This window comes from Strigops habroptila, chromosome 19, assembly GCF_004027225.2.
Source record: "Strigops habroptila isolate Jane chromosome 19, bStrHab1.2.pri, whole genome shotgun sequence".
NCBI classification, from domain to species: Eukaryota; Metazoa; Chordata; class Aves; order Psittaciformes; family Psittacidae; genus Strigops; species Strigops habroptila.
Window position 1 is genome coordinate 2360547 of NC_044295.2, and position 22267 is coordinate 2382813.

The 22267-nt window shown below is 43.3% G+C and overlaps 3 protein-coding genes across 18 annotated transcripts; 1 reads left to right on the forward strand and 2 right to left on the reverse strand.

Moving 5' to 3' along the window:
* Positions 1–151: 151 nt before the first annotated feature.
* DAD1 (defender against cell death 1) lies at positions 152–2244 on the reverse strand. Its single transcript, XM_030508557.1, has 3 exons — positions 1849–2244; positions 891–1041; positions 152–344 (listed from the first exon to the last, which is right to left on the reverse strand). Exons 1-2 carry the CDS (start codon positions 2087–2089, stop codon positions 911–913), a joined length of 372 nt encoding a protein of 123 aa, XP_030364417.1. The 5' UTR covers positions 2090–2244; the 3' UTR covers positions 152–344; positions 891–910.
* Positions 2245–5355: 3111 nt separating this feature from the next.
* On the reverse strand, positions 5356–6309 carry LOC115617959 (olfactory receptor 11A1). Its single transcript, XM_030509052.1, has one exon. The coding sequence runs from the start codon at positions 6307–6309 to the stop codon at positions 5356–5358; it is 954 nt and encodes a 317-aa protein (XP_030364912.1).
* Positions 6310–8400: 2091 nt separating this feature from the next.
* On the forward strand, positions 8401–21645 carry PLA2G4C (phospholipase A2 group IVC). Of its 16 annotated transcripts, XM_030508433.1 has the most exons (18): positions 8815–9016; positions 10286–10326; positions 10818–10894; positions 11302–11421; positions 12164–12295; positions 12381–12523; positions 12863–13061; positions 13333–13450; positions 13902–14039; positions 14878–14931; positions 15699–15752; positions 16605–16721; positions 16832–16960; positions 17113–17172; positions 17937–18032; positions 18985–19139; positions 19627–19795; positions 20375–21615. In XM_030508433.1, the coding sequence occupies exons 6-18, from the start codon at positions 12432–12434 to the stop codon at positions 20575–20577; spliced, it is 1584 nt and encodes a 527-aa protein (XP_030364293.1). In that variant the 5' UTR covers positions 8815–9016; positions 10286–10326; positions 10818–10894; positions 11302–11421; positions 12164–12295; positions 12381–12431; the 3' UTR covers positions 20578–21615. The 16 variants fall into 16 exon arrangements, 13 of the variants coding, with proteins under 13 accessions (XP_030364283.1, XP_030364286.1, XP_030364282.1 ...); XM_030508423.1 differs by lacking the exons at positions 10818–10894; positions 12164–12295 and adding an exon at positions 8401–8417 and having other exon boundaries at positions 8892–9016; XM_030508426.1 differs by lacking the exon at positions 10818–10894 and having other exon boundaries at positions 8813–9016; positions 11302–11878; positions 12164–12224.
* Positions 21646–22267: the final 622 nt, after the last annotated feature.

The window sequence follows — 22267 nt, forward strand, 5'->3', positions numbered from 1 at the left end:
GACTTGCTTCCTGCTTCCCTCTGAAACTGGGGCACAGAAAAAAGCCCGCTGGGTAGAATAGAAGGAGAGATGTAAAAGACAGGGAGCTGTGCCTGGGGGGAAACTTGGGAGTCAGAAGAACTTCTGTATTTGTCAGCAATAGGGAAAAGACTGCAGTATCATAAAAGGTTTTTATTGACAGAAAGGATTACAGTAACTGTAACGTGGCAGCAGACCCCTCCATAGGGCAGTCTGAGGGACAAAATCTTGAGCTCTGTGTCCCCTTCCTCCACTAAGGAAGAAGGTAAGAATCTGCTGGGGAACAGCACTTCCCAATGCCAGGTTTTGGCATCAGTGCTCAAGACCTGGAAAGAAAGAAAGGCAACGTGAGCAAGGTTTCTGCAGTGGGAGAGGAAATACCCCATAAGCCCCAATGATCTTGTGGCCCCTTGCAACACCAAGAACAGGGCATGTCCTCCATTTTCCAGCATCAAACTCTCCCTGTCCCTAACTCTCATCTCTCGTGCTGAGAAACTCCAGACTTAAGACAGCAGCCTTACCATGGCCTCCAAATAATACAATCCTTACCAACAGAGCCCAGGACTTCCAGCTCCCAAAGCCTCTCTTGCAAAGAACAGGACATTTCTCTCATAAGAGAGAAACATGAGCAGGTCTGTGTAATCCTCCCAGTTAAACTGCTTTTTAGATGATAAAAGCCAAAAAATACATGCATGAAACCAGAAAGCTATAAATCCTAACCCTGGAAGACAAAAGCTTTACTGTACTTGGCCAACACAAAGCTGGAAGCTAGGCCTCCTGGATTCACTATCTTTCTAGTTCTCTTCCAACTATAAAAGTACTGAAGTCCTGTGAGCTGTGGTCGCCCCTTTTGTGACCCCATGGATCAGTACCTTACAGTCTCTTCTAGAGCTCAGCCAACAAAATTGATGACAACGAGATGGAGGATGGTGTTGGCAAAGAGGAAATCAGCAAACGCCCGCTCCGGTGAAATGCCTTGGAACTCGCTTTTGTTCTGGGGGTTGATCTGGATCCGGAGGCAAACTGTATGGTGGAGAAAGAATGACACATTAGCCATCAGAAAAAGAAGTTCTGGTGGGAAGCACAGTCTTCTTGGGGCAGCCCACCCCAGTCTGGATCACTGTTCCAGCAGGGTACCACAAGAAAAGGGAACTCTTGTCTTTACTGTAAGATGAATGGGACAGTAGCAGGGGATTTGCACAGGGATTTTATACAACCAGCTCTCCCATAGCACTACACCATCAGGGGTGGCGAAGTGAATCCTGAGAACAGGCTTAGATGGGACTGGCATAGAAAAAGGGATATCTCTATGTCCTCCATTGGGTGTGGAGAGGAGGGCTGCACGGGAACAAGGTGGTTTTGGGGAGTATTATAGGCAAGCAATACCCCGAAAAAGTCATTGCTAGAGTCTGAGTTTCACCATAGATGCTACTAAATGTAAGACAGTAAAAAGGAGGGCTATCGACTGCCAGGGAGAAGGACACCCTGGAGGTGACAAGGAGCTGGGCTCTGCGGTGCATATGGGCAGGACCCCGCAGAGCCACAGCTGCTGTGGGGCAGGAGCCAGGGGGCTTCTGGCAGCAGAACTATGGGGGAGCGAGGGGAGATTCCTATGGGTTCTCCCTGGCTGCCAGGGTGGGTTTGAGGGTCACTGTTGTGGCTAAGGGAATCCTACGTTTCCGACAACGCATCTGGGCATTTCTAAGCAGCCCTCTGACGGCCGGGGGCCTCCGGCCGCGGCTGAAAGTGCCGCGGGCGCTGGGGGAGGCTCAGGCCTTGCTACGGAGAGGGTTCCAGGGAGGACCGCGCGGGGCCAGGGCGGGCACTGACCACCGAGGATGAAGCTGCCGACGGCGGAGATGAAGCCGCTGAGGAAGGAGTTGAAGGGGAAGGTGCCGACGCCGAGGCAGTAGCCGAACTGCAGCGCGCCGGTGAGCAGCACGTACAGGAGGTAGGCGTCCAGCACCTTGAGGCGGCTCGGCGTGCCGCTGCCGTACTCCGCCAGGAAGCGCCGCACCACCGAGCCCACCGAACCCGCGGCCGCCGCGCCGGACCCCGCCGCGCCCGACATGATCCCGCCGGCCCGGCTGAGCTGGGCGGAAGCGGGTCCGAGCAGTGATTCCGGGGCGCGGCGGGACAGCGCAGGCTCAGCGCCGCCGTGTCAGCGGGTGCTGCGCGGGCGCAGTGCTCTTGCAGCCAAGGGGCGGAGCGGGGAGGCGCTGGTGGCGCGGTGCGCATGTGCGAGCCGCGTGTTGCAGCGAGAGGCGGGGTGGTGTTAGAGGGTGGGTGCTGCGTTAGATTAAACGTCAGTCACCGATCTGCTGCGCTAAGAGTGGTTATAGCTGGCACCAAGATCAACCTGAAATAAGTTCAAGCTGAAAGTAGTCCAGAAAAAGCTTGGCAAGTCCTTAGCTCTTGTCTTGCTAGCCCAGAACAGGGCTGTGCCCTTCCAAGAGCAACGGCAGCGGTTTGCATGGCGTGTTACAATACACAGCTCCCTGGGAAGGGACTCTTTTCGTGCCCCTCCTGCTGACTCGTTGATGGCCCCTGGAAGGAAGGGTCGTAGGCCCAAGTATTGGGGTATACGGACATCAGGAGGAGCTGTTAACCTCACGGTTTTGATGTCAGAGCAGAGAAGGAGGTGTTCAATGTCTGATGTAACGGAGGATGGGGGCTGAGGTGCAATATTTAGGCCTGAATGTGGCTCCAGAGATGACCCAGTGTGGTCTAGGGTGGAGCCTGTCAGCAGGCTTGTGGCTTATGAGTCAGTGGGTGTTGCAGTCGTAGTGTGTTGGCTGATCATTGTAACTGCAGCCCAGACAGCAGGACCTGTGCATCTGCCAGTGTCTTGAAAGAGCAGGTTTGGAGAGGTGGCTCCATGGGGTTTCCTTTCCACATGCCACGTATTCGGATTGCTGACTGAAAGGACCCTCTTCCGATAGCTGGGGATTGCTATAAGGGATTTGTAAGGGAAGTTTGATACAGGATAAGTCTATGGATTGCTGTGCTGTCTGTAAGCAAAGTGTGTGAGTTTCTGTGCTGATGAGCCCTGGTGGGAAAACGCTGTCCAACTACGTTTCTGGTCTCGCATCTCACACTGGGCTCTATTAAAACTCCAAGTAACTTTTCCTTCTGCTTCTCCCTGTCATTTCTTGAAGGCACCTTGCCAAATTTTGCCACAGCTACAAACAACGGGGAGATAGCACCACATTCCTCAAGGGGCTCATTACTGCTGACAACTGTAATGAGTTCTGCATTCTGCCGCTCCCCATAGAGTCCTAGGCATTGTGTAGCTAATTAGGGAGCTCTCAGATGTGTTTCAGTCAATACAAACAGCATCACTTTCGATTGTTATTTGTTTTAATTATGCCTGACCAGAAGAATGGAAATGTAGACATTTTGAAAGCAATGACTCTGGCTTATATCCTGACAGGAATCAGGCAGAGAGAGGGGAAGCGTCTTTGAGATAAGCAACAAGCGAGCATGTCTCCTGGGGGCATGGTTTGGGGGTTCGTTTGTCAGGATTTTATTTTTAATTTAATTTCTGCCAACCCTTCTTCATGAATTCTTTCTGCTTTTTTATCCCACTTAGACTTTTTGCAGAAAGCTTCCGTCAAGAATGGAGTGTTTCTTTGGAAGATCCTCAGTGAAAGTATAAAGAAAAGAAAACGGTTTAGAAATGCATCTTTGCAAGAGCTGAAGGAAGGAATGACATTCAGATGTGCTCAAATCTGTGATAACATCATCTGAGACAGCAACTTTGATTGCTTGTACACATTTTCTTTAGGTTTTTGGACAGTATCCAACACTAAGTCTTGGCTTGCACAAGCATCTCAACATAGCTTTTCTCATCAGATTAAAATGACTTGGTTCCTTGAATTATACCAATCCCTTTGTTGCTTACAATTAAAGGCAGAATCTGTTCGGAACATTGAGGGATTTTCCTGGGTTTCAACCAGTTCTGCACAAATTCGTCACAGTTAAGCAGTTTGCAGTTTACCTTGGGGCATGGAGTTGAGTGGGAAGGTGTCCCTCAGTTTTAACTAAGATGCTGATATGTCACAAATTACTCGAGATGGAACAGAATAGATAAATAGAGATGCAAGAAGTGTTTTCTACTACCCAGTCTGTTATATGTATTCTTGACAGTCATTACTTTCCCCTTAGGACAGAAGGAAAACTTGCCAACCTTTCTTAGAAGTCCCCTCTAAGATGACATTACTGCAGTTTCTTTTCTGGGCCTGGTTCTTTTACCTTTCTTTCCCAGTGAAACTTTACAGATGCTTCTGCAGATTCTTCTTTGAGGTCTTTGAGCAAAAGCAGTCCTGTGAGTGGGTTTGCATTTTCCTGAGGCAGGAATAACCCAGACCATTTCCCCTAACATATTTACAGAATCATAGAATGGTTTGGGTTGGAAGGGACATTAAAGCTCATCCAGTTCCATGTGATGTGATGCTCTTTGATTATATGTACTGAAATGAATTTTTAGAGAAGGACTGGGTAGTGTTGTTTGATGAGAAGCTCAACATGACCCAGCAATGTATACTTGAGCCCAGAAAGCCAACCGTGTGCTGGGCTTCATCAAAAGGAGTGTGGGCAGCAGGTTGAGGGAGGGGATTCTCCCCCTGTACTCTGCTCTGGTGAGACCCCCCCTGCAGTTCTGTGTCCAGCTCTGGGGCCCCCAGCACAAGAGGGACGTGGAGCTGTTGGAGTGAGTCCAGAGGAGGCCATGGAGATGCTGCGAGGGCTGGAGCAGCTCTGCTCTGGAGTCAGGCTGAGAGAGCTGGGCTGGGTCAGCCTGGAGAAGAGAAGGCTCCTGAAGGGGACACCTTAGAGCAGCTCCAGTGCCTAAAGGGGCTCCAGGAAACCTGGAGAGGGGCTTTGGACAAGGGCCTGTAGGGACAGGCCAAGGGGAATGGCTTTAACCTGCCAAAGGGGAGATTGAGATGAGCTCTTAGGCAGAAGTTCTTCCCTGTGAGGGTGCTGAGGAGCTGTCAGAGGGTGCCCAGGGAAGCTGTGGCTGCCCCATCCCTGGAATGTTCAAGGCCAGGTTGGACAGGCTTTGCCCTAGGCTTTGAGATGGGGCTTTAAGGTCCCTTCCAACCCAAACCATTCTGTGATTTTATGATGATGATTCTATGATGTTAGCGCACATTAATTAGTCCAAGAAAAGGAATTGCCACAAGAGCCCAGCAGCTGGGGTGCTTCCTTACATGACTCTGCTAGGATATTGGAAACTTTGTCTCCTTTTCAGGAAAAAAGACAACTTTAGGCTCAGATGAGAAGTTTTCCAAAGTCTGATATTTTAGTTTCACATAATAATTGACAAGAGCTTGTTCATGCCTTATGAAAAGCACTGTATTTGGTCACCGCTGTTCTCAGAGCCTTCTTTATGTTGTTATTTCTTAAGCTGTAGATGAGGGGATTGACCAGTGGAGTCAGAACTGTGTAGCAGATAGAGAACACTTTGTGGAGGTCTCTCAGTGTGTTTGACTTTGGTACCAAGTACACAACAATCAGGGTCCCATAGAAAAGTGTCACCACAGTGAGGTGGGAAGAACAAGTAGAAAAAGCTTTATGCCTTCCTGTGGAGGATGGGATCCTGAGGACAGTGTTGCTGATATATGCATAAGATGTGAGTGTCAAGAGAAATGGGAGTAGTGTCAAAAGAGAGGTCAAGATGAATGTTACAAGCTCAATCGAGTGGGTATCGCTGCAGGAGAGTTTTACCACTGGGATGAAGTCACAGAAGAAATGATCAATTTCGTTTGGGCCACAGAAAATTAGCTGTGGCATCAGAGAGGTGACTATGGCACTAGCCAACAACCCAGTAACCCAAGAGCTGCCTGCTAACTGGAGGCAGCGCCGGTCATTCATTATTGTGGTATAATGTAACGGTTTGCATATCGCAATGTACCGGTCATAAGACATGACAGTCAGGAGACAGCATTCTGCACCTGCTAGCCCAGCGAAGAAAAAGTACTGCAAAAAGCAACCATGAAGTGAAATACCATATTTGTTTGTCAGGAAATTCGCCAGCATTCTGGGCAGGATGGTGGAAGTGTAACAGGTCTCCAAGAATGACAGATTCCCCAGGAAAAAGAACATGGGATTATGAAGGTGATGATCAGTCACAACCAGCACCATGATCAGGAGGTTCCCTAACACAGTTGTAATGTAGATCACTAGAAACATCAAGAAGAGGATAAACTGTACTTCTGGGATACTTTGGAAACCTACGATGATGAATTCCACAACGGCTGTTTTATTCCCCTGCTCTGCTCTTCTCATGACTGTAACAGTTAAAGTCTTTAACATAAAAACTTAATCTGCTTTTAAACTATTATTCGGATGTCAAAAAAGAAAATAAAATCAAGAAAGTTGTTTTGCAGCCTTCATGTGAGATAAGAATGACCCGTGCTTGGAACCGCACACTCTCAGTGAATGCCAGGGACCTGGTTTTCTTTGGAGATTTGAAAAAGCCAATTTGCAGTGATTGGTCAGAGAACAGTAATTCTTCACTCACAGGTATTTGTTTTGAATTTCATCCAAAGATTTCATTATGTGCAGTGGAAATGTTTGATTTTTTTGTGCTTTTCAGTTCCATCTCTTGAGATAATAATTTTCCTGTAAGAGTCAAGTATCAAGCAACCATATTCGGTGGTCAAGTAGCCGGTAACAGAGGTGGTAAAGTTATTTCCCCTGTTACCAGCTTGGAAAGATAAAGGTATTTAATGCTCAGCTTTTACTGTATTTTCTGGTATATAAATCTGGTTTTAAAGATGTTCAGTGGGCACAGTCAAGTCCTGCTTATTGTCTGCTTTTGTCTGAACCAAAATGCCTCTTCTGTTCAGAGATCCTCAGAGAGATCAGCTGTGGTTAAGAAAAAAAATATAAATTTTATTACATAATACAATGATTTTTATTTTCAAAAAACCTTTTTTTTGCCAATATTTTATTAGCATCAAAATAATGATTCCTTTTTTTATATAATTATTTGTAAAAGAAGAAGGAAAAGGCTTTTCAGTTAATTGAAAATCGTTCTAATATCTCTGTACCCTTGTTTTCTTCCTCATAAGTTACGTGAGAGAAGGGGAGGAACTAAAATGACATATTTTTTTCTCTGCATGAGGCAATTGAAAATGAAAGATGTTTTTGTTTTAAACCAGGATGTTTTCATAAGGAAGGAAATTAAGCAAAGGCAAAGTGATGCAGGAAAGTGTTGTAAATGCAGAAATGTAAAATGACATTTCCCACTCCCATCTATTTCCCAAGAAAAATCTAACACAGCTTTTCCTCTTTAATTTTGGTCTTGAAAGAACTTACCGTGTTCATTCATCTTCCATTTCTTGGTGGCTCAGTGTAGGTCGTGCAGAACATCAGCACACTTTCACTGTGTCGTACTAAAGACTGTTACAAAATCTTGTGAGTTTCCTTCTTCATCTTTTATACAGTCCCTGTTCTTGCATTTCTGCCTTCTCAGTAAGTAAGCCTGACTACACCTGGAAAGCTCTAGATTGACTCATGATTCATATAATTTCTCTCTTGGGGAAAAAAAAAGCAAAACCTGGCATCTCCCTTCATCATTTGCAGAATAACTCCCTTAGCACTTTTCCTAGAGGCATTTAAAACTGTGGCCGTGGGAGGATCTGAAGAGTAATGTTTCTTTTCAGACAATAAGAAAGTTTTAGAAGGTCAAAGAATATTAAAGAGACAAAACACATCTAACTTCCATTTTTTTGCAACTTGTTTGCCACTCCAGAATGGTGAGCATCTCATCCAGGTCCTCTGTCTTATTTACCAAACCTGTTCAGTTGTCCCAGATGTCATAATGATAGAATCATAGAATAGTTAGGGTTGGAAATAATGTGTCTAAACTGGCAATAGCTGCTGTACCTATTTAAATCCTATTTATAGGCAACAGAGTGACAGATAGTACAGGATACAGTTTCTTGGCTGGGTGAACAGGCATACAGATGGCAGGGGTTTGGAACGAGATGATCCTTAAGATCCCTTCCAACTGAAACCATTCTATGGTTCTATGAAATATACCCTGTAGGCAGAAAATTAGGTATCTTAGTGTGTGATTCACGTCCATAGAAAATGCCTTATGTTACCTATTTTCTACAGATACCTATGCCAGTACATGAAGCTCTAAGAACTTTCCTTCAGGCTTCTTGAGGAGTGGTTCAGGTCATTGTGTTTGGCATAATCTGTTTTTGGAGGAACAGAGCAACTCCACACAAGTCCGAAAGTAACACAGATAAAAAGAGGACGAGCCTGTTCTCTAGGACCTGGCAGCTATATGCAGCCTCCGTGAATGTTGTGGTTCCCTGACTGACAAACCTTTCCTGTAAGAACATGAACAGAAGGATTTGACCTCCCATGAGATAGAGCAGGTAAGAAGAGGTGGAGAAGAGAAAAGGAAGAGCAGTAAATGGAAGGCAATAGGGTTTTTGAAGCAGTAACTTATGTTACTGTATCTTATTCTGGTTTTAAAGAAAGGTTTGGCTCTACTTTCTTCATCCTCCTCTATTAAGCACTTGTTGAAAGCGATAAGGCCCTCTTGACCCTTCTTTCCTTAGGACTGAACAAAATCCAGTGGTGGAGCAGCCATAATGGCAAGCCAATAATAATGGAAAAATACCAGAGAAGGTTAACTGCGTAGCTGGGAGGCCAGGATATCCTTGATATGCTTAGCTCAGAGCCTGAGATAAACACAGACCAAAGGAACCACAATAACAAACCAGCCTTCTAAGAAAGTGAAAGGCAACAACAAAAGTTCCAGGAAGTTCCAGTTACTATCTATACCACTTACAGCCATTTACGTATCTACACCGAAGGTATAAATGCAGTTCTCTATTTAACCAAAGCGACCCTCTGTGGGTGAGATCTTCCATAAAGACAGGACCTGGCTGACTCTGGACTCTGTGATGCAGATCGTCTTTGAAGTGAGACCTTTCTGTCATTGATTGGCTCCACTCCTGGGAGTTTTTCGGTGAGTGCCATGCCGGTAACACTTCAAACAATATGTGTATTGTATATGTATAGATGTGGAGAGATTGCAGGAGCTGGGCCTGTTTAGTCTGGAGAAGAGCAGACTGAGACGGGATCTTATTAATGCAAAGGCCAGAAGGATGGTGCCAGACTCTTTTCAGTGGTGCCCAGTGACAGGACGAGCAATGGCCATAAACTAAAACACAAGAACTTTCACCTCAACATGAGGAAGAACTTCTTTCTGTTGAGGGTGTCAGAGCACTGGAACAGGCTGCCCAGGCGAGTTTTGGAGTCTCCCTTTCTGGAGACATTCCGAATCCACCTGGGTGCGTTCCTGTGTGACCTGCTCTAGTTACCCTGCCTTGGCAGGGGGTTGGACTGGATGATCTCCAAAGGTCCCTTCCAACCTGAACAATTCTGTGATTCTGTGATTGTCTTACATTGCTGCCATCCCAACAATTGACTGTGGTCAACAGACTATGGAATATACTTGTTGCCAAAGTATTCCATGTTCGCTGTTAAGGAGGGTCCATACCTGGAGTTCAGAAAATGAGTCATGATACCATGAAAAAAATGAATATTGAAGCTTGGCCATACTGGGACTAAACCCATATTGAGCAGCAATAGTGGTGTTTTAGATTCTGATGGAGACATTAGGAACAGGGCAGGCACATAATCAGTATTGCACTTGTCAGTCAGCACTGCCAGGGAACTGGAATATTGCCGTTTATTTTATATACACCCACACTCATGAAACTGCTCTTTATCTGCCTTTTGAGGTTAGGTTGTTAACGGCTGGCTATTAGGCCAAAGAGATAGATGTTTAACCAGTATCAGGAAGCTCCCATTCTTCCCTTGGGAAGCAGAATGTTGGAAACTTGAAATGGCTTTTTCAGGTATGTTATCAAATCAGACTGAGTCAGGTCAGCAGTAACAGACAGAGGTTTTGTAACTGTTCATGCTAATGATGGTCTTTGGATATACACAATACTTATAAATCATTCTGACATCAAACATCTCCTCTTCAGATGCCAGTATTCCATGGAAATTGCAACACTATTGACAATATTGACAATGTGGAGCATTAATCATTAATCCTAGGTAATGATTAGGATGGCGCAATATAACTACTCAGTCCATTTAAGCACTTGGGTTAGGGTTTTTTTGTTATTTTACTGTGGAAAAGGGTAGTAGGAAAATAACTTCAGCTCCTTTGGAGTTTGAAAGTTACTCTGAGCTAAGACATTGCTGTGCATTCCATTTTCACTAGGTCTCCAGGAGGCAAAGACAGATATCTCAATGGCTACCAAGGTATGCTCTTTCTACTCTGGGTTTCCTCTCTATATCCTAATCGCTCTCCTGGCTGCTTTGTTTTCCACATTCCAAGACACTTGTGTCATGATTGTTTTATTAAACGGATGTTCTAAGTACTTCATGCTAATATTACTCTGCAAAATATTTGTAAGGAGTAACTCCATTTCTCTGAGACTTCGTCTCTAGGTGATAGCTAAAGAGGATTCTCCAGGACAAGAATCAAAACAAGGGTAGGATTCATCTCACCTGACTTCAAACATCTGCATTATAGATTTCTACAGATGAGCTAGTCCTGAATGCACTTCTGGGGTGTCTGAAATATGGTTTAGGAGCGGTTCCCTAGAAGTGCTTTGTGTTCTCCACTGATGTTTAAGGATGTTCAGAGGACTGCGGATTTCAGGCTGAAGCTGAAGGTTAAGTGAGATGAATGCTGCCAGAGGCGTAGACCTGATCTATAATACAAACCTGGAAAAGCTTTATTTCCTTAGGCTACCTTGGACATGAGATCAAATTAGACATTTGCTTCTAACTGAAAAATATGCCATTGGCTTGAGCACAACAACAGGTGAATTTCACTGAATTTGATAAATTGCTCCAACAAGGAAAGCTGTTTCAGTTTTGTGTTACCGTTGTGAAAAAACACTGACAGGCACAACAGTGTTTCCTTTAGGAAAGGGACTGGTTTCTTCAGTCAGGAATTTGGGGACTTTTTAATCATGAAGAAGTGAAATATTTGTTCCTCTTCCTTCCTTTTCACTTTGTGTGTTCTGTTCATAAGTACTGCCTCTTGCATCCTTGATTTAAAGTGAAAGACAGAAATGAGTTCCCTGATCTTTATGCTGCTGTTAGGTAGAACAGGGTGAAAGCTGGCTAGTCTGCAGGAATATGGGTCCTCTGTGTGAATCCCATAATAGTGATTTTCTTGAAGTAAGAAATACTCTTACCCTGAATGTGTTTCACTTTGTATGCCAGGATGAAGTCCATCATGTCCATCAGTCTCCTGGGCTCTCGGAAGGTGAGGTAAAAGCCACCCATAAAAGAAGAGAAAAAGTACTGATGTGTCTGGAAACACTTGGGATTTATTGTGAGCAGGTAAGCACTGACAGTCCTAGTAAGGAAAGGAGATAACAGTCCAGTGGTGTGAGTGGCACACAGAGTGCCATTTGAAGTGGGGTCTAGTCTCAAGGAAGCATCATCTGTTGTCACAAGTTTTCCAGTGGAGGCTGACCGTCCACTGCTGGGAAAAAGATTCAGGCTGGAAATTTCCAAGGAGACAAAAGGGAACAGGAGACTGAATTTTCAGCGGAATTCCCAGCTGCAATTCCCATATCCATCAACTAATTAATTATTTGACTTGCCCTTGCATATCTCTATATGTGTGTCATGACAATCAGGAATGGTGCCTGAGGACTGGAATAAAGCAAATTTCACCCCAGCCTTCAAACAGGCCAAAAAGGAGGGCCCAGGGAAACACAGGCTAGTCAGCCCCCATCCCTGGAAAGGTGATGGAATCCTGGAGGCCATCTCTAAGCACATGGAAGACAAGAAGGTGGGAGACTGTTCAGCAAGTCAAAACATTAATGTGTTATCAACAGCTTTGTAGCCACAAATCAAAAGCACAGCACTATATGAGCTGCTGTGAAGAAAGTTGACTCTGTTCCAGCCATAGCTAGTACAACATGTTCTTGAGAATTTCCTGTGAGCTGGCTCTAATAGTTTTACCTTCCTCTTTTGGGAGAAAAAAACAGTTCTTGGTGGCAAAAATGTAACAGAGGTGATATCTATAGGAACACCGGAGTACTGCTCGAAATGTGTGTATATTTTGAACCTACAGCACGGGAGCACAGCACAAATCTCAGCAGAATACAGAGGAGAACCCATTCTGTGACTGTGAGGTAAAGGAAAAAAGAAATAGGGGAAAAGAGGCAGATTATGGAATGTGTCTTAGAGCAAGGAAGCATGTCAGGTGAGAATTGCAATAGCCTTTATCCTTGTCTGTTTGTTAAGCCTTTGGTCTAAAAGAAATGTGTTTTCTGTCTTCCATTCTCCAGAATAATGTGCCTAATATTGTTGTTCTGGGATCAGGCGGGGGCCTGCGTGCCATGATAGCCCTGCTAGGAACCTTGATGGAGCTGAAGAAGCAAAATTTCTTGGATGCTGTCATGTATCTGTGTGGGGTGTCAGGATCCACTTGGTAGGTGCCTGTTGTCTGGTGCGATCGTGAATGTTTTTCCTGCTCTATAGATTCAATAGTAATTCAACACTATTGTGACTGTTTATAGCTGCCTGTTGGGCTCACAATGGAGTGGTAGGTGAGATATGTGCCTGTGCATAGTGGGAGGCACAGGGAATATTTGTGACATTAACTACAGTCCAACAAGACTGACCTTGGATCCCCAGAAAGGGTTAAATTAGCACCTCAGTGGTGATTCTGCCACAGATACTGTACCTGCATGCATATTCAGATCAAAAAAGCACAGCCCCATTTGCTTTCCCCTATGCTAGAAACAGGACTTTTCTTTCTCTTTAAAAGGTGTATGTCCCTCCTGTATGAGAATGGGAAATGGTCAGAAAAACTGATGTCCCTAGAAGAAGAACTGTGTGAAAGCCTCAGTAATTCCTCCTGGCATCTTGGAAAAGCAGAAGAGTACTTGGAGGAGTTATCAAAAGATGAAAATTACTCACTGACCGACTTCTGGGCTGCCTGTTTTGTATACCAAATACTGCAGCAGGTAAGAAGCTAACTGCAAATGCCTTGGGATTGTTTTGAAGATCTTGGAGTAATCGCAACTAAATTTAACCTTGGTGGGTGTTTTTTGGAGTAGTTGTATAAATTGAAGCAGTATTTTACATCATGACATCTTATCTCTAGATGTGGAAAAGTAGAAGCAGTTAATCCAACTCCTTGGTTAATCCAAATCTCCTAAATGGGGGTGTCTTTAGTGCTATAGCAGAGGGGAAGGGCATTTTATGTTCCTTCAGAAGTCCATGCTTATCTTCCAGTTTGATGAGAACGAGCTGGCTGATCACAGCGAGGCTGTAGAAACTGGAGTAAATCCATACCCAATTTATGCAGCAGTGGACAAAGAAAAACTGAGTGAAAAAGGTGGAAATTTTCCAGGTAAAATGTGGGCTTCTAGTCTAACTCTATCTTAAATACCATGTATTAGGTTCCTTTCACTTAACGGGAGGCATTAACTGTGCTGATACCTGATTGCAGACTGTGAGCCTGTGTCTTTGCTTATTGATAATGGAGGAAAACATGCTTCCACGGGCTTCCGTGTGATTCAGCCACTTCCATGAAGGGGCTGAATCACGTTTTGTAAAAGTGACTTTCATGATAGGATAAGGTGAGCCATCCCTAGAATAGTATGGGATAACAAGAGCATATCATAAAGCAGTTGGCAACATGCTTACAACTTAGTTTATTCTCTATATGCCAGTTCATCTTTGTCAGCTAATATCAGAGGATTTTAGAACAGAAAAGAAGAACAACCAAGATGCTGCTTTAGGGCAGAGAGGTCAGCTGTGTTTCCAAATATTGAATGAAAAAGTTGTTCCATTTTTCTCAGGGACCTGGTTTGAATTCACTCCCCATAGCGCTGGATATACTGCCTTGGGTGCTTTTGTGAGTACCAGATACTTTGGAAGTGAATTTGAGAAGGGTAACCTGAAGAAAAAGAAGAAGAAAGTCCTTTGTTATATGCAAGGTGAATTTTCCTAATTCTGCTTTGTAGAAAAGAATACAGGTTTAGCTATTCTGTATCTCTGCAGGTAACAAGAATGCATCTGTTATTCCATGAATGCATGCATAATAGTATATGAATTCTGGGGAGCAGTTCTTCTCACTTCAAATGTTCAAACTGGAACATCTAAATGCCTCTCTACAGTCCACTGTTGACATTGACATGTTTATGTGGTTGTTATGGGAAGTTAAGAGACCTATACTGTAGATTACTGAAGTTAATAAAACAGATCCAACCCAGAAGCTGAAATGTTCTATCATCCCAACATGTTCGCTTTGCAGGGAGAGGTGCTTCACAAATTAGAGACATCCTCGTGTGAGGACCAGAAGCTCCTATTTTGTTTCACTCTGTTTCAGTCTAGGGCCAAAGCTCTTTCATTCCCTGCCCAAGTGGTATAGCTGCAAGTGTCATCTCTCTTGTTTGTGACACAGCTGAACATAACTTGTGTTTAATGACTTCATGCCCCGTTCTCCTCACAACACACCCTTGGCACCATGCTATAGGGGGGAAGAAGAAAAAAAAACCAATCTAGTTCTTACTATTTAATTCAATCAGAGGGAAAAACAAATAAGAACAACACATCCATGAAGAGTATGGATGTGTTATGAAGAGTACTTATGCTTCCAGGCTCATGTGTGAGGCAGGCCTATGGAAGTGCTTGACCAAGAGTTCTACAGCGTGAAAGTACCTGATGGTTTCCATTAAGGAAAAGCGTGCTACTGAAAGGCAAGCACGGGTTGAATTCTCAGTGAGGCTATTCTAAAGCAAGCACTGTAAGCACATTTTCTTTTTGTTGTTTCAGGCTTATGGGGGAGTGCTATTGGAAGCATGGAAGAAAATATCAAGTTCATACGAGGTACTACATTTTTTCTGTTGCTGGTATGCTCAAAGGAGTTGTTGCACCAGTGGGAAAGTCTGTAGTAAGGAAGCCCCTTATCATTAGGAACATGTAAACAAATTACATCAAGTTAAGGAACATGCAAACACGTTGGACATATGCAAGCCCATGGGACCTGATGGAATACACCCACAATTGCTGCTGGAGCTGGTTAATGTCGTTGCAAGGCCACTCTCAATCATTTTTGAAAGGTCATGGCAACAGGGGGAGATTTTCTTCACAGGTGCTCTTCATGGGTACATTAGGATTCCTGCTTAAAGAGCTGATGAAACTGTCTAGAAATGCTTCTCCATTGGGTATAAATCTATGGTAGCATGAGCATGGACCACAGGGGAAAATTTAAATATCATGTGGAATGTGGAGTGATCTTCTCCACATTAGATTCCTTATGATGTGGAAGCATCAGAGATGGTATCTTAAACTTTGAGGTAGGACAAAGTATCAAAGCTGCTGGAAGGATAACAGAGATGACTGAGATGCTGTCAGGTATCTGAGACATCAAACACAGAGCTGTGAGCGATGAACAGAACCAGCAGGAAATTAGTACTCTTCTGGAGTGTCAGCCACAAGGCGAGGGGGATCCTCCAAGGCATCTGAAACAGCACTGTACATTTATGGTTAGGTACATGGCTAGCTTTCCTGATGCCTTTCTTTGGCAGGAAGGGGAAGGGGTATTTTATTGAGAGGGGTATTCTCATTTTAATCATCCTTTTATTTCTTCCAAGACATCCTAGGAAGGTTAGTGCAGTTACGGCTCAGGACCCTCTTCGTTGTATTAGGTGGGTTCTCATGTTTCTTGCTCTTTATTTTTTGTAACTTTTGGGGTTTTTTTGTTTTTAATTTAGCATTCTTTTCTGCTGGGGGTGGTCAGTCACTGCAACAGGCTCCCCAGGGAAGTGGTTACAGCACCAAGCAATTTGGAGTTGAAAAAGCATCTGGATGATGCTCTTAGCCATATGGTTTAGTTTTAGGTAGTCCTGTGAGGAGCAGGAAGTTAATCTCGATGAACCTTACAAGTCCCTTCTAGCTTGAGCTATTCTATGATTCTGTGATACTGTGATGCTATGAAATGTTCACATGGAAAATTGAGATTTTAATGACTCTAAAATGCAAAATACATTCCTACAGTATTCCCTTGGTAATGCTGAAAGAAATCACACCAGGCTTCGCTCAAATTGTTATTACATTTCTTGCTCCTTTATGTACTTATTTATTTAGTTGGTTTTTAAATTCAAAATGGGAATGAAGAATTTGAGGCATATTAGATAATTCCCATTTACTCCAAACTGAATTTGTGCTCCTCCTCCTATCACTTTGTTTCATGGAACTTTTCTTCCAAGATGAACACAAAGGCCATCTGAATCGTGGTATGGTTGCACATCTGTCCAGTTGCAAATGCTCAGTGTTAAGTGTTTTTACTGTCAACAGACAGAAATACTCACTTTGGCACATGGTTCCTCTCAGTAGCTTAAACAACTTCTTTAGGATAAGAGAAATGAGGTCAGTGTTTCTAGAGATTCCACTGAATGCAGGATCTGCATCTTCACTAATTCATGTGTCACTTACTTTCTAATCTGATGTTTGGTAAGATAAATTCCACTCTGGTGTAACTTTTATCTTATCTTTCTTAGAGAGAGATACCGTCATAGCTTGTCAGGCTAATCTTCTTCTGCTAGACCTTCAGTTGTGTGCTATAAGTGGGAGTGATCCTAAGGAAGTCTTCGAGAAATTGAGGAGTGTATTGTCAGGCAAGTGAATGATGCTGAGATTTCCCAGCACTTACATTTTTACTCATCTGGTTTTACAAACAGTGATTCGTTTATTGTGCATTTGCATACTTCTTTTCTCTCATTTTAAGACGACAAGGAGAAAACTGCGTCCATCAAACTGTGCACTGCAATACATAATACTTGGGCAATGAAAACAAGGGAGGAAAGAATGGCGAGCTGTGCTGAACTGGGCGAACAGATAGAAAAGGAATTTGGAGGCAAGTATTGTACATTAATGCTTATCATAATGGCTCCCTCTCCACCCCAGGTACAAACATCTACCTGCATATAAAGTTACCCTGTCAGTTGCCATGAATCTATTTCTTTAATGTGACAGTTTTGTGCTTTTCCTCCACTTGATCTTCCTCAGGGCATCTTGGACAAGGTATTCCACAAGGAAAGTTACCACCATCCCAAGCAGTCCTCCTAGGCAAGTGTATCTCATTTTTAATATCTTTTATTACTCTTTGTGTTGTATGTGCTTTGAAAAATTCCAGCTTTGGTGTTTTGTGAACTTAAATTCCAGTTTCTTCTGGGGTGAACCAACTAGTGCTCCGAGATTAAATCTGAACATTGCAGACAGGTCTTCTTCCTCTCCAATGCCTGTTCCAAGGAGCATGTTCACAGATAAGACCTGGATGTTCTCTGTCTGCACAGTCCAGTCCAAACTCTTTCACTGGGCTGATCTCACATTCACTCACAAGATCTCTTGATGCTCTCATGGCTTTCAGCTAGTATACCCCACCTTGTACAGGTTGTTCAATTGGATTGTAGGATGGTTCTTACTTTATTCAGTTGGAAAGAAGATGAAAAGAAATAACAATCCCTCTGAAAAAGAATGCTATAAGAGGCCCAGAAAAAATCAGGTCTCACTAATGTACAGCTCTGGTGCAACCAGGGTTGTGCATTACTTGTGAACCTCAAACATGGTGAATACGTCAGCTGGTGTAGGGCCTGAGTCCTGTATGGTTTGTGCCTTGAATGGCTTATTCAAAACTGTTTCAGGTGTACTAAGATGTGGAAAGCATGGTTCTTTCTCTTCTGAAGCACTCAGGCCTTGTCACTCAGGCTGTCTGTACAGGATCTGCACATGTGTTCTTCTACCACCAGGCATCTCCTTCAGATTTGTCACACCAGTCAAAAATTGAAGTTCTCTAGGTTAACAATGTTCTGAATTGTATTGTCTCTTCCCAGGCTCAGTGTGGGGTTTACTTAGAGTGGTGTCTAAAACAGTCCAATGTGTGTTGACCTGGAAATGGGGAACGACTCATAACTTCCTTTACAAATCCCGTAAGAAAATCCAATGAAATCATGATTTGTTTCTATTCAGAGAATATAGAGTGATCTGTGGGGCAGAATGCATGGAGTTTTACAGAGCTTTTATGCTATGTTTGAGTGATATTAAACTGTCTTTGCCATTTACCTTCTTAGTGATTTAGATAGCTTTGCAGGATCCACCCTCTCTTAACAGCATCCTATTACGGGCAGCAAATAAACTGGTCAAACAGCACACTACTAGATCCAGATCTGCAACATTATTGCAGATATATAAACTCAATTCTGTCACAGAAACGCAGGCATCTAATGTCACACAAACTGCCATTGTGTACAGGGGCAACAACATTGAGTTGGAAAACACAAAATAAAACCTATAGGACCGCTGTGCCCTTTTGGAGGAGAACCTGTAGGACACAAGAAGTAACTTAAGGAGTTGGAACTGGACAGCTAACTTTATGAAATCGAATTGTGCTCCTGATGCATGAGGAATAACTTTGGTCTCTAGCTTCCATTGCCTGCCCTAGCTGGATATTCAGTTATGATAATAGAAGCTTTGGCACCTAGTATATAAGTAGAAACCTGCATTTAAACAACTGCAGTTAGGTGTTGTGATTTCTAGCTGGCTCATGCATTCATTTTTCTGCTCAACAATCTTGTTATAATAGAGCTGTGGGTGGGTGGTTGTAGGTTCTGACCTTCAAAGGCCCATTGGGAATTCTGATTTGCAACTGATCACAGTCAGAGAGAGGTAGGTCAGAAGGATGGGGATTCCTCCTGTTGGAATACAGCTGGACATCTGGCTGGACAGGAGAGGCAAGGAGAGGCAGGTTTCAATGCCTTTTTGGGGTGCATCATCAGTAAAGACCAATGGACATTTTTGGGGCTGGTCATGTGTGTATATGTGGGGCTGGTCATGTATATATATGTCTTTATGAAATCTCATTGCTTTCTTTCATTGGATTAGCTAACATTAAGCCCTCTTACCTGGTCGAAAACAAAATCATCTCTTTGATTGATGCTGGTCTGGCGATAAATTCTGCCTATCCTCTGGTACTTCAAGCACAGCGGCAAACAGATCTGATCATCTCCTTTGATTTCAGCTCCGGAGATCCTTTTGAGGTACACTCTTTGACAGGCAGTTCTTAACTTTGCTGGAGTGGTGGAGTTTTGAATTTTGTGAGAGTTGTAGAGCAACAGGAGGGGTTGCTTTGGAAAATAAAACTTGTTCTGAAAGTTGGTGAACCTGGTGATGTCTTCAGACAATTTTATAGACACCAAATCCCTTTAATCTTACCATCTTTCAGTGTCTGCCACATTGCCTTGCTGGGTGTAGCTGTAGTTTCTTAAACAAAGGTTCCTGCTAGAAACAATCCCAGAAGTGAGTTCCTGATTTTCATTCATATTCTAGACTTAGTCTGTTCCTCAGAGAATGCTTGTGGAAAACTTAGACTTTAAACTAAACTGTATGTTACAATTATGTATAGCCCAAGAAATTAACCGCCATCATTCTGTAGCAGTCAGTTTCATTACTGGAGATAGGACTGATTTATTCTTTGAGTTCAGAAAAAGCAAACTACAAAATGCATACAACTTCTCTGTATCTCAGACTATCAAGAAAGCAGCTTCATACTGTCAGGAAAACCATATCCCATTTCCCAATATAAAGGATCAGAAAATGGATGAGAACAACCCTTCTGATTGCTATATCTTCCGAGGAGACAAGTCATGCCCCACGGTCATGCACTTTCCACTCTTCAACAACGTGAATTGTTCTGGTAAGAGGCTCTATGCAGCATCATCTCTGTATATTTGCATTTCATATTTTCAACTTCCAGTGCCAAGCATGTTAGAGGAGTCCTTTACTTGGTGCTGCTGCTGCAAGTGGACACAGAAGAGAAGGAGCAAGGCAGGCTCTATGAAGAAGCTTGCACAGGCATTAATGTACTCGCCCTCTCAGGTGTATGTTCTGAACTATAAGGATTTTATACCAGTCTTGGTTTGTTCTGTAAATCAGTGTGATTAAATTGTGGTCCTTCTACTGAATAGGGATTGGGGAGGCATTACATTTATAAGCCACAGTATCCAAGCCTGGGATATTTACCATTGCTTCCCTTTATAATTATTGGTGAGGAACAGTATCCCCCTCCTCTCAGACACCTGATGAAGCAGGTATTGAAAGAGGTGCCTCCAGACTCTGATGTCCTTTTCTCTCTTCACTGGCTATGGCAGGATCTAAGATGATAACTTGTATGTGAAACTTGCAGATTTTCAAGGATTAATGCTTTTCTTGAATTATCTTGCAGTTTTGCCTTTGGCATTTACTTTCATATTTTGTTGTTACATCTTTTTTCTAGGTGAAATAGAAGATTACAGAAAACGATTTTCCACCTTTCGAATGTCCTTTCCAGGGGAAGCCATCAAAGATCTTCTTAAGAAAGCAGGGTTGAATGTATCCAACAATAGGGCTAAGATTCGGAATGAAATAAACCGGCTTGTGTTGTCCTCTCGTACAAAGGAGTTACAAAAGAGAGTGTTTGTTTCCTTCTATACAAGATGATGGATTTATGAATCAGTCCTGTTGCAGATTATCTCAAGTTTTACTGAACCTTTCTATGTTTTGTGTTTGATTATGAAGCAGTTATCTATAAGAACATCTTGATTTAAGAAGTTAGCCTCTTTCTTAGCGTGGGATGCTGTGTTAGCTCAGAAATAAGATGCTATGTGGCTTGAAGTCCCTGTTCTCTGTGACATGCTAGCCTTAGTCCTTACTCTCTAGAGCATAACCAAAGCGCCTAGGGTCTATGGTATATAGGATGAGTTATGTGACAACCTGGCAAGGTAGAAATCTCACTGGCCAACTTGGCAACAAAACTTACTTTTAAGGTGACCTGAAGTAAACTGCCTTCATTATAATGCTAAAAAGCGCACCCACAGATCGAGAAGACCCTCACCCAAGTGAAGACCCTTCCCTTGTGCAAGCGTGGTAGCAGAAGAGAATGACGCTGCAGATGTTATAATTGTATGTAAATCACTAACCAGTCACTGTAACTGGGAGTGTACTATCTTGTGATTTTTGTGTACAAATGTAAGGATGAAATCGGCATTGGGTATGCTTGATTTGTGGAAATTCCACCCAGCACCAGCACCGCAGTAAAGAAGTGCCTGCTTCTTAATGCTACATTGGTGTTAAGGAGTTTTATTCTCGTGATTTTCAGTGACAGTCCAAATGGTATACCTTATCCCACTGCACTTTTCATTTTGGCCATTTGTTGTTAGTTTTCACACTGTGCTCTGTACAACTCTTAACAAATTTCTCCATCTCAACCACCTCTCTAAGTTCCTCTACAGACAAAAGAACCAAAAAGGTGCTCTTAGGGAGTGAATAATTTGGCACATTTTAAATGTGAGACTGAGATGATCTGAGTCTCTGAAGGGCTTTTTATGTGTATCAGATTTAAAACTTTATTGTTTATTAAATATGAGCTATAGCTTGTTCCTAATGGCAGACATATTTGGCTTTATCCTACAGTGTACTGCATAATCCCAGTCAAAGAATTTATCTATCATAACCTGGCATTGAACAAGTGTATTTGTGGCATTAAAAAAAAAGCCTAAACATCCTCCTCTAAGTTGTCCTGGAAATCTTTAACTTGCAAGTGTGTTCTTGTGTTCAGTCCCCCATGGCAGGGGATTAAACTAGATGATCTTAAGGTCCTTTCCAACCCAAACCGTTCCATGATTCTATGACATCTAGGCTCAGAAGCAATCTCATCAATGTACATAAATACCTGAAGGAAGGGTGCAAAGGGGACAGAGCTGGGGTTTTCTCAGCAGTGCCTCGTGACAGGACGAGAGGCAAAGGGCACAAACAAACACAGGAAATTCTGTCTGAACATAAGACTCGAGCACTGGATCAGGGGCTGTAAAGTCTCTCTCTTTGGAGATTTGAAAACCCAGCTAGATATGGTCCTGGGCAACATGTTGTAGGTGACCTACTTGATCAGGGGGGTTGGACCAGATGATCTCTAGAAGTCCCTTTCACCCTTAAGTGTTCTGTTTCCATGGTTCTGCAAACCAGCTCTCCCAAACCTGCCCATGTAAGCAATGTGTCCCAGCAGTATCATCAGCAAAGTGCCTAATTATTCCCTAAGCAGTGAGACTGATGTAAAATACAGGACTAACTGGAAGTATAAAATGTGCTAGAGAAAGAAGACACAATTGAGGTATTCCATGTTAGAAACAGGTAA

Bases quoted from the DNA above. Each gene is read 5' to 3' on its own strand.
- DAD1 (XM_030508557.1), bottom strand. From the start codon at position 2,089: ATGTCGGGCGCGGCGGGGTCCGGCGCGGCGGCCGCGGGTTCGGTGGGC. The intron at 1,042-1,848 runs GTCAGTGCCCGC...TCCACCATACAG, and splicing joins CGGCAGCTTCATCCTCGGTG to TTTGCCTCCGGATCCAGATC.
- PLA2G4C (XM_030508419.1), top strand. From the start codon at position 11,215: ATGGGTCCTCTGTGTGAATCCCATAATAGTGATTTTCTTGAAGTAAGA. The intron at 16,722-16,831 runs GCAAGTGAATGA...TCTCATTTTAAG, and splicing joins ATTGAGGAGTGTATTGTCAG to ACGACAAGGAGAAAACTGCG. The intron at 16,961-17,112 runs GCAAGTATTGTA...GATCTTCCTCAG, and splicing joins GATAGAAAAGGAATTTGGAG to GGCATCTTGGACAAGGTATT.
- LOC115617959 (XM_030509052.1), bottom strand. From the start codon at position 6,309: ATGAGAAGAGCAGAGCAGGGGAATAAAACAGCCGTTGTGGAATTCATC.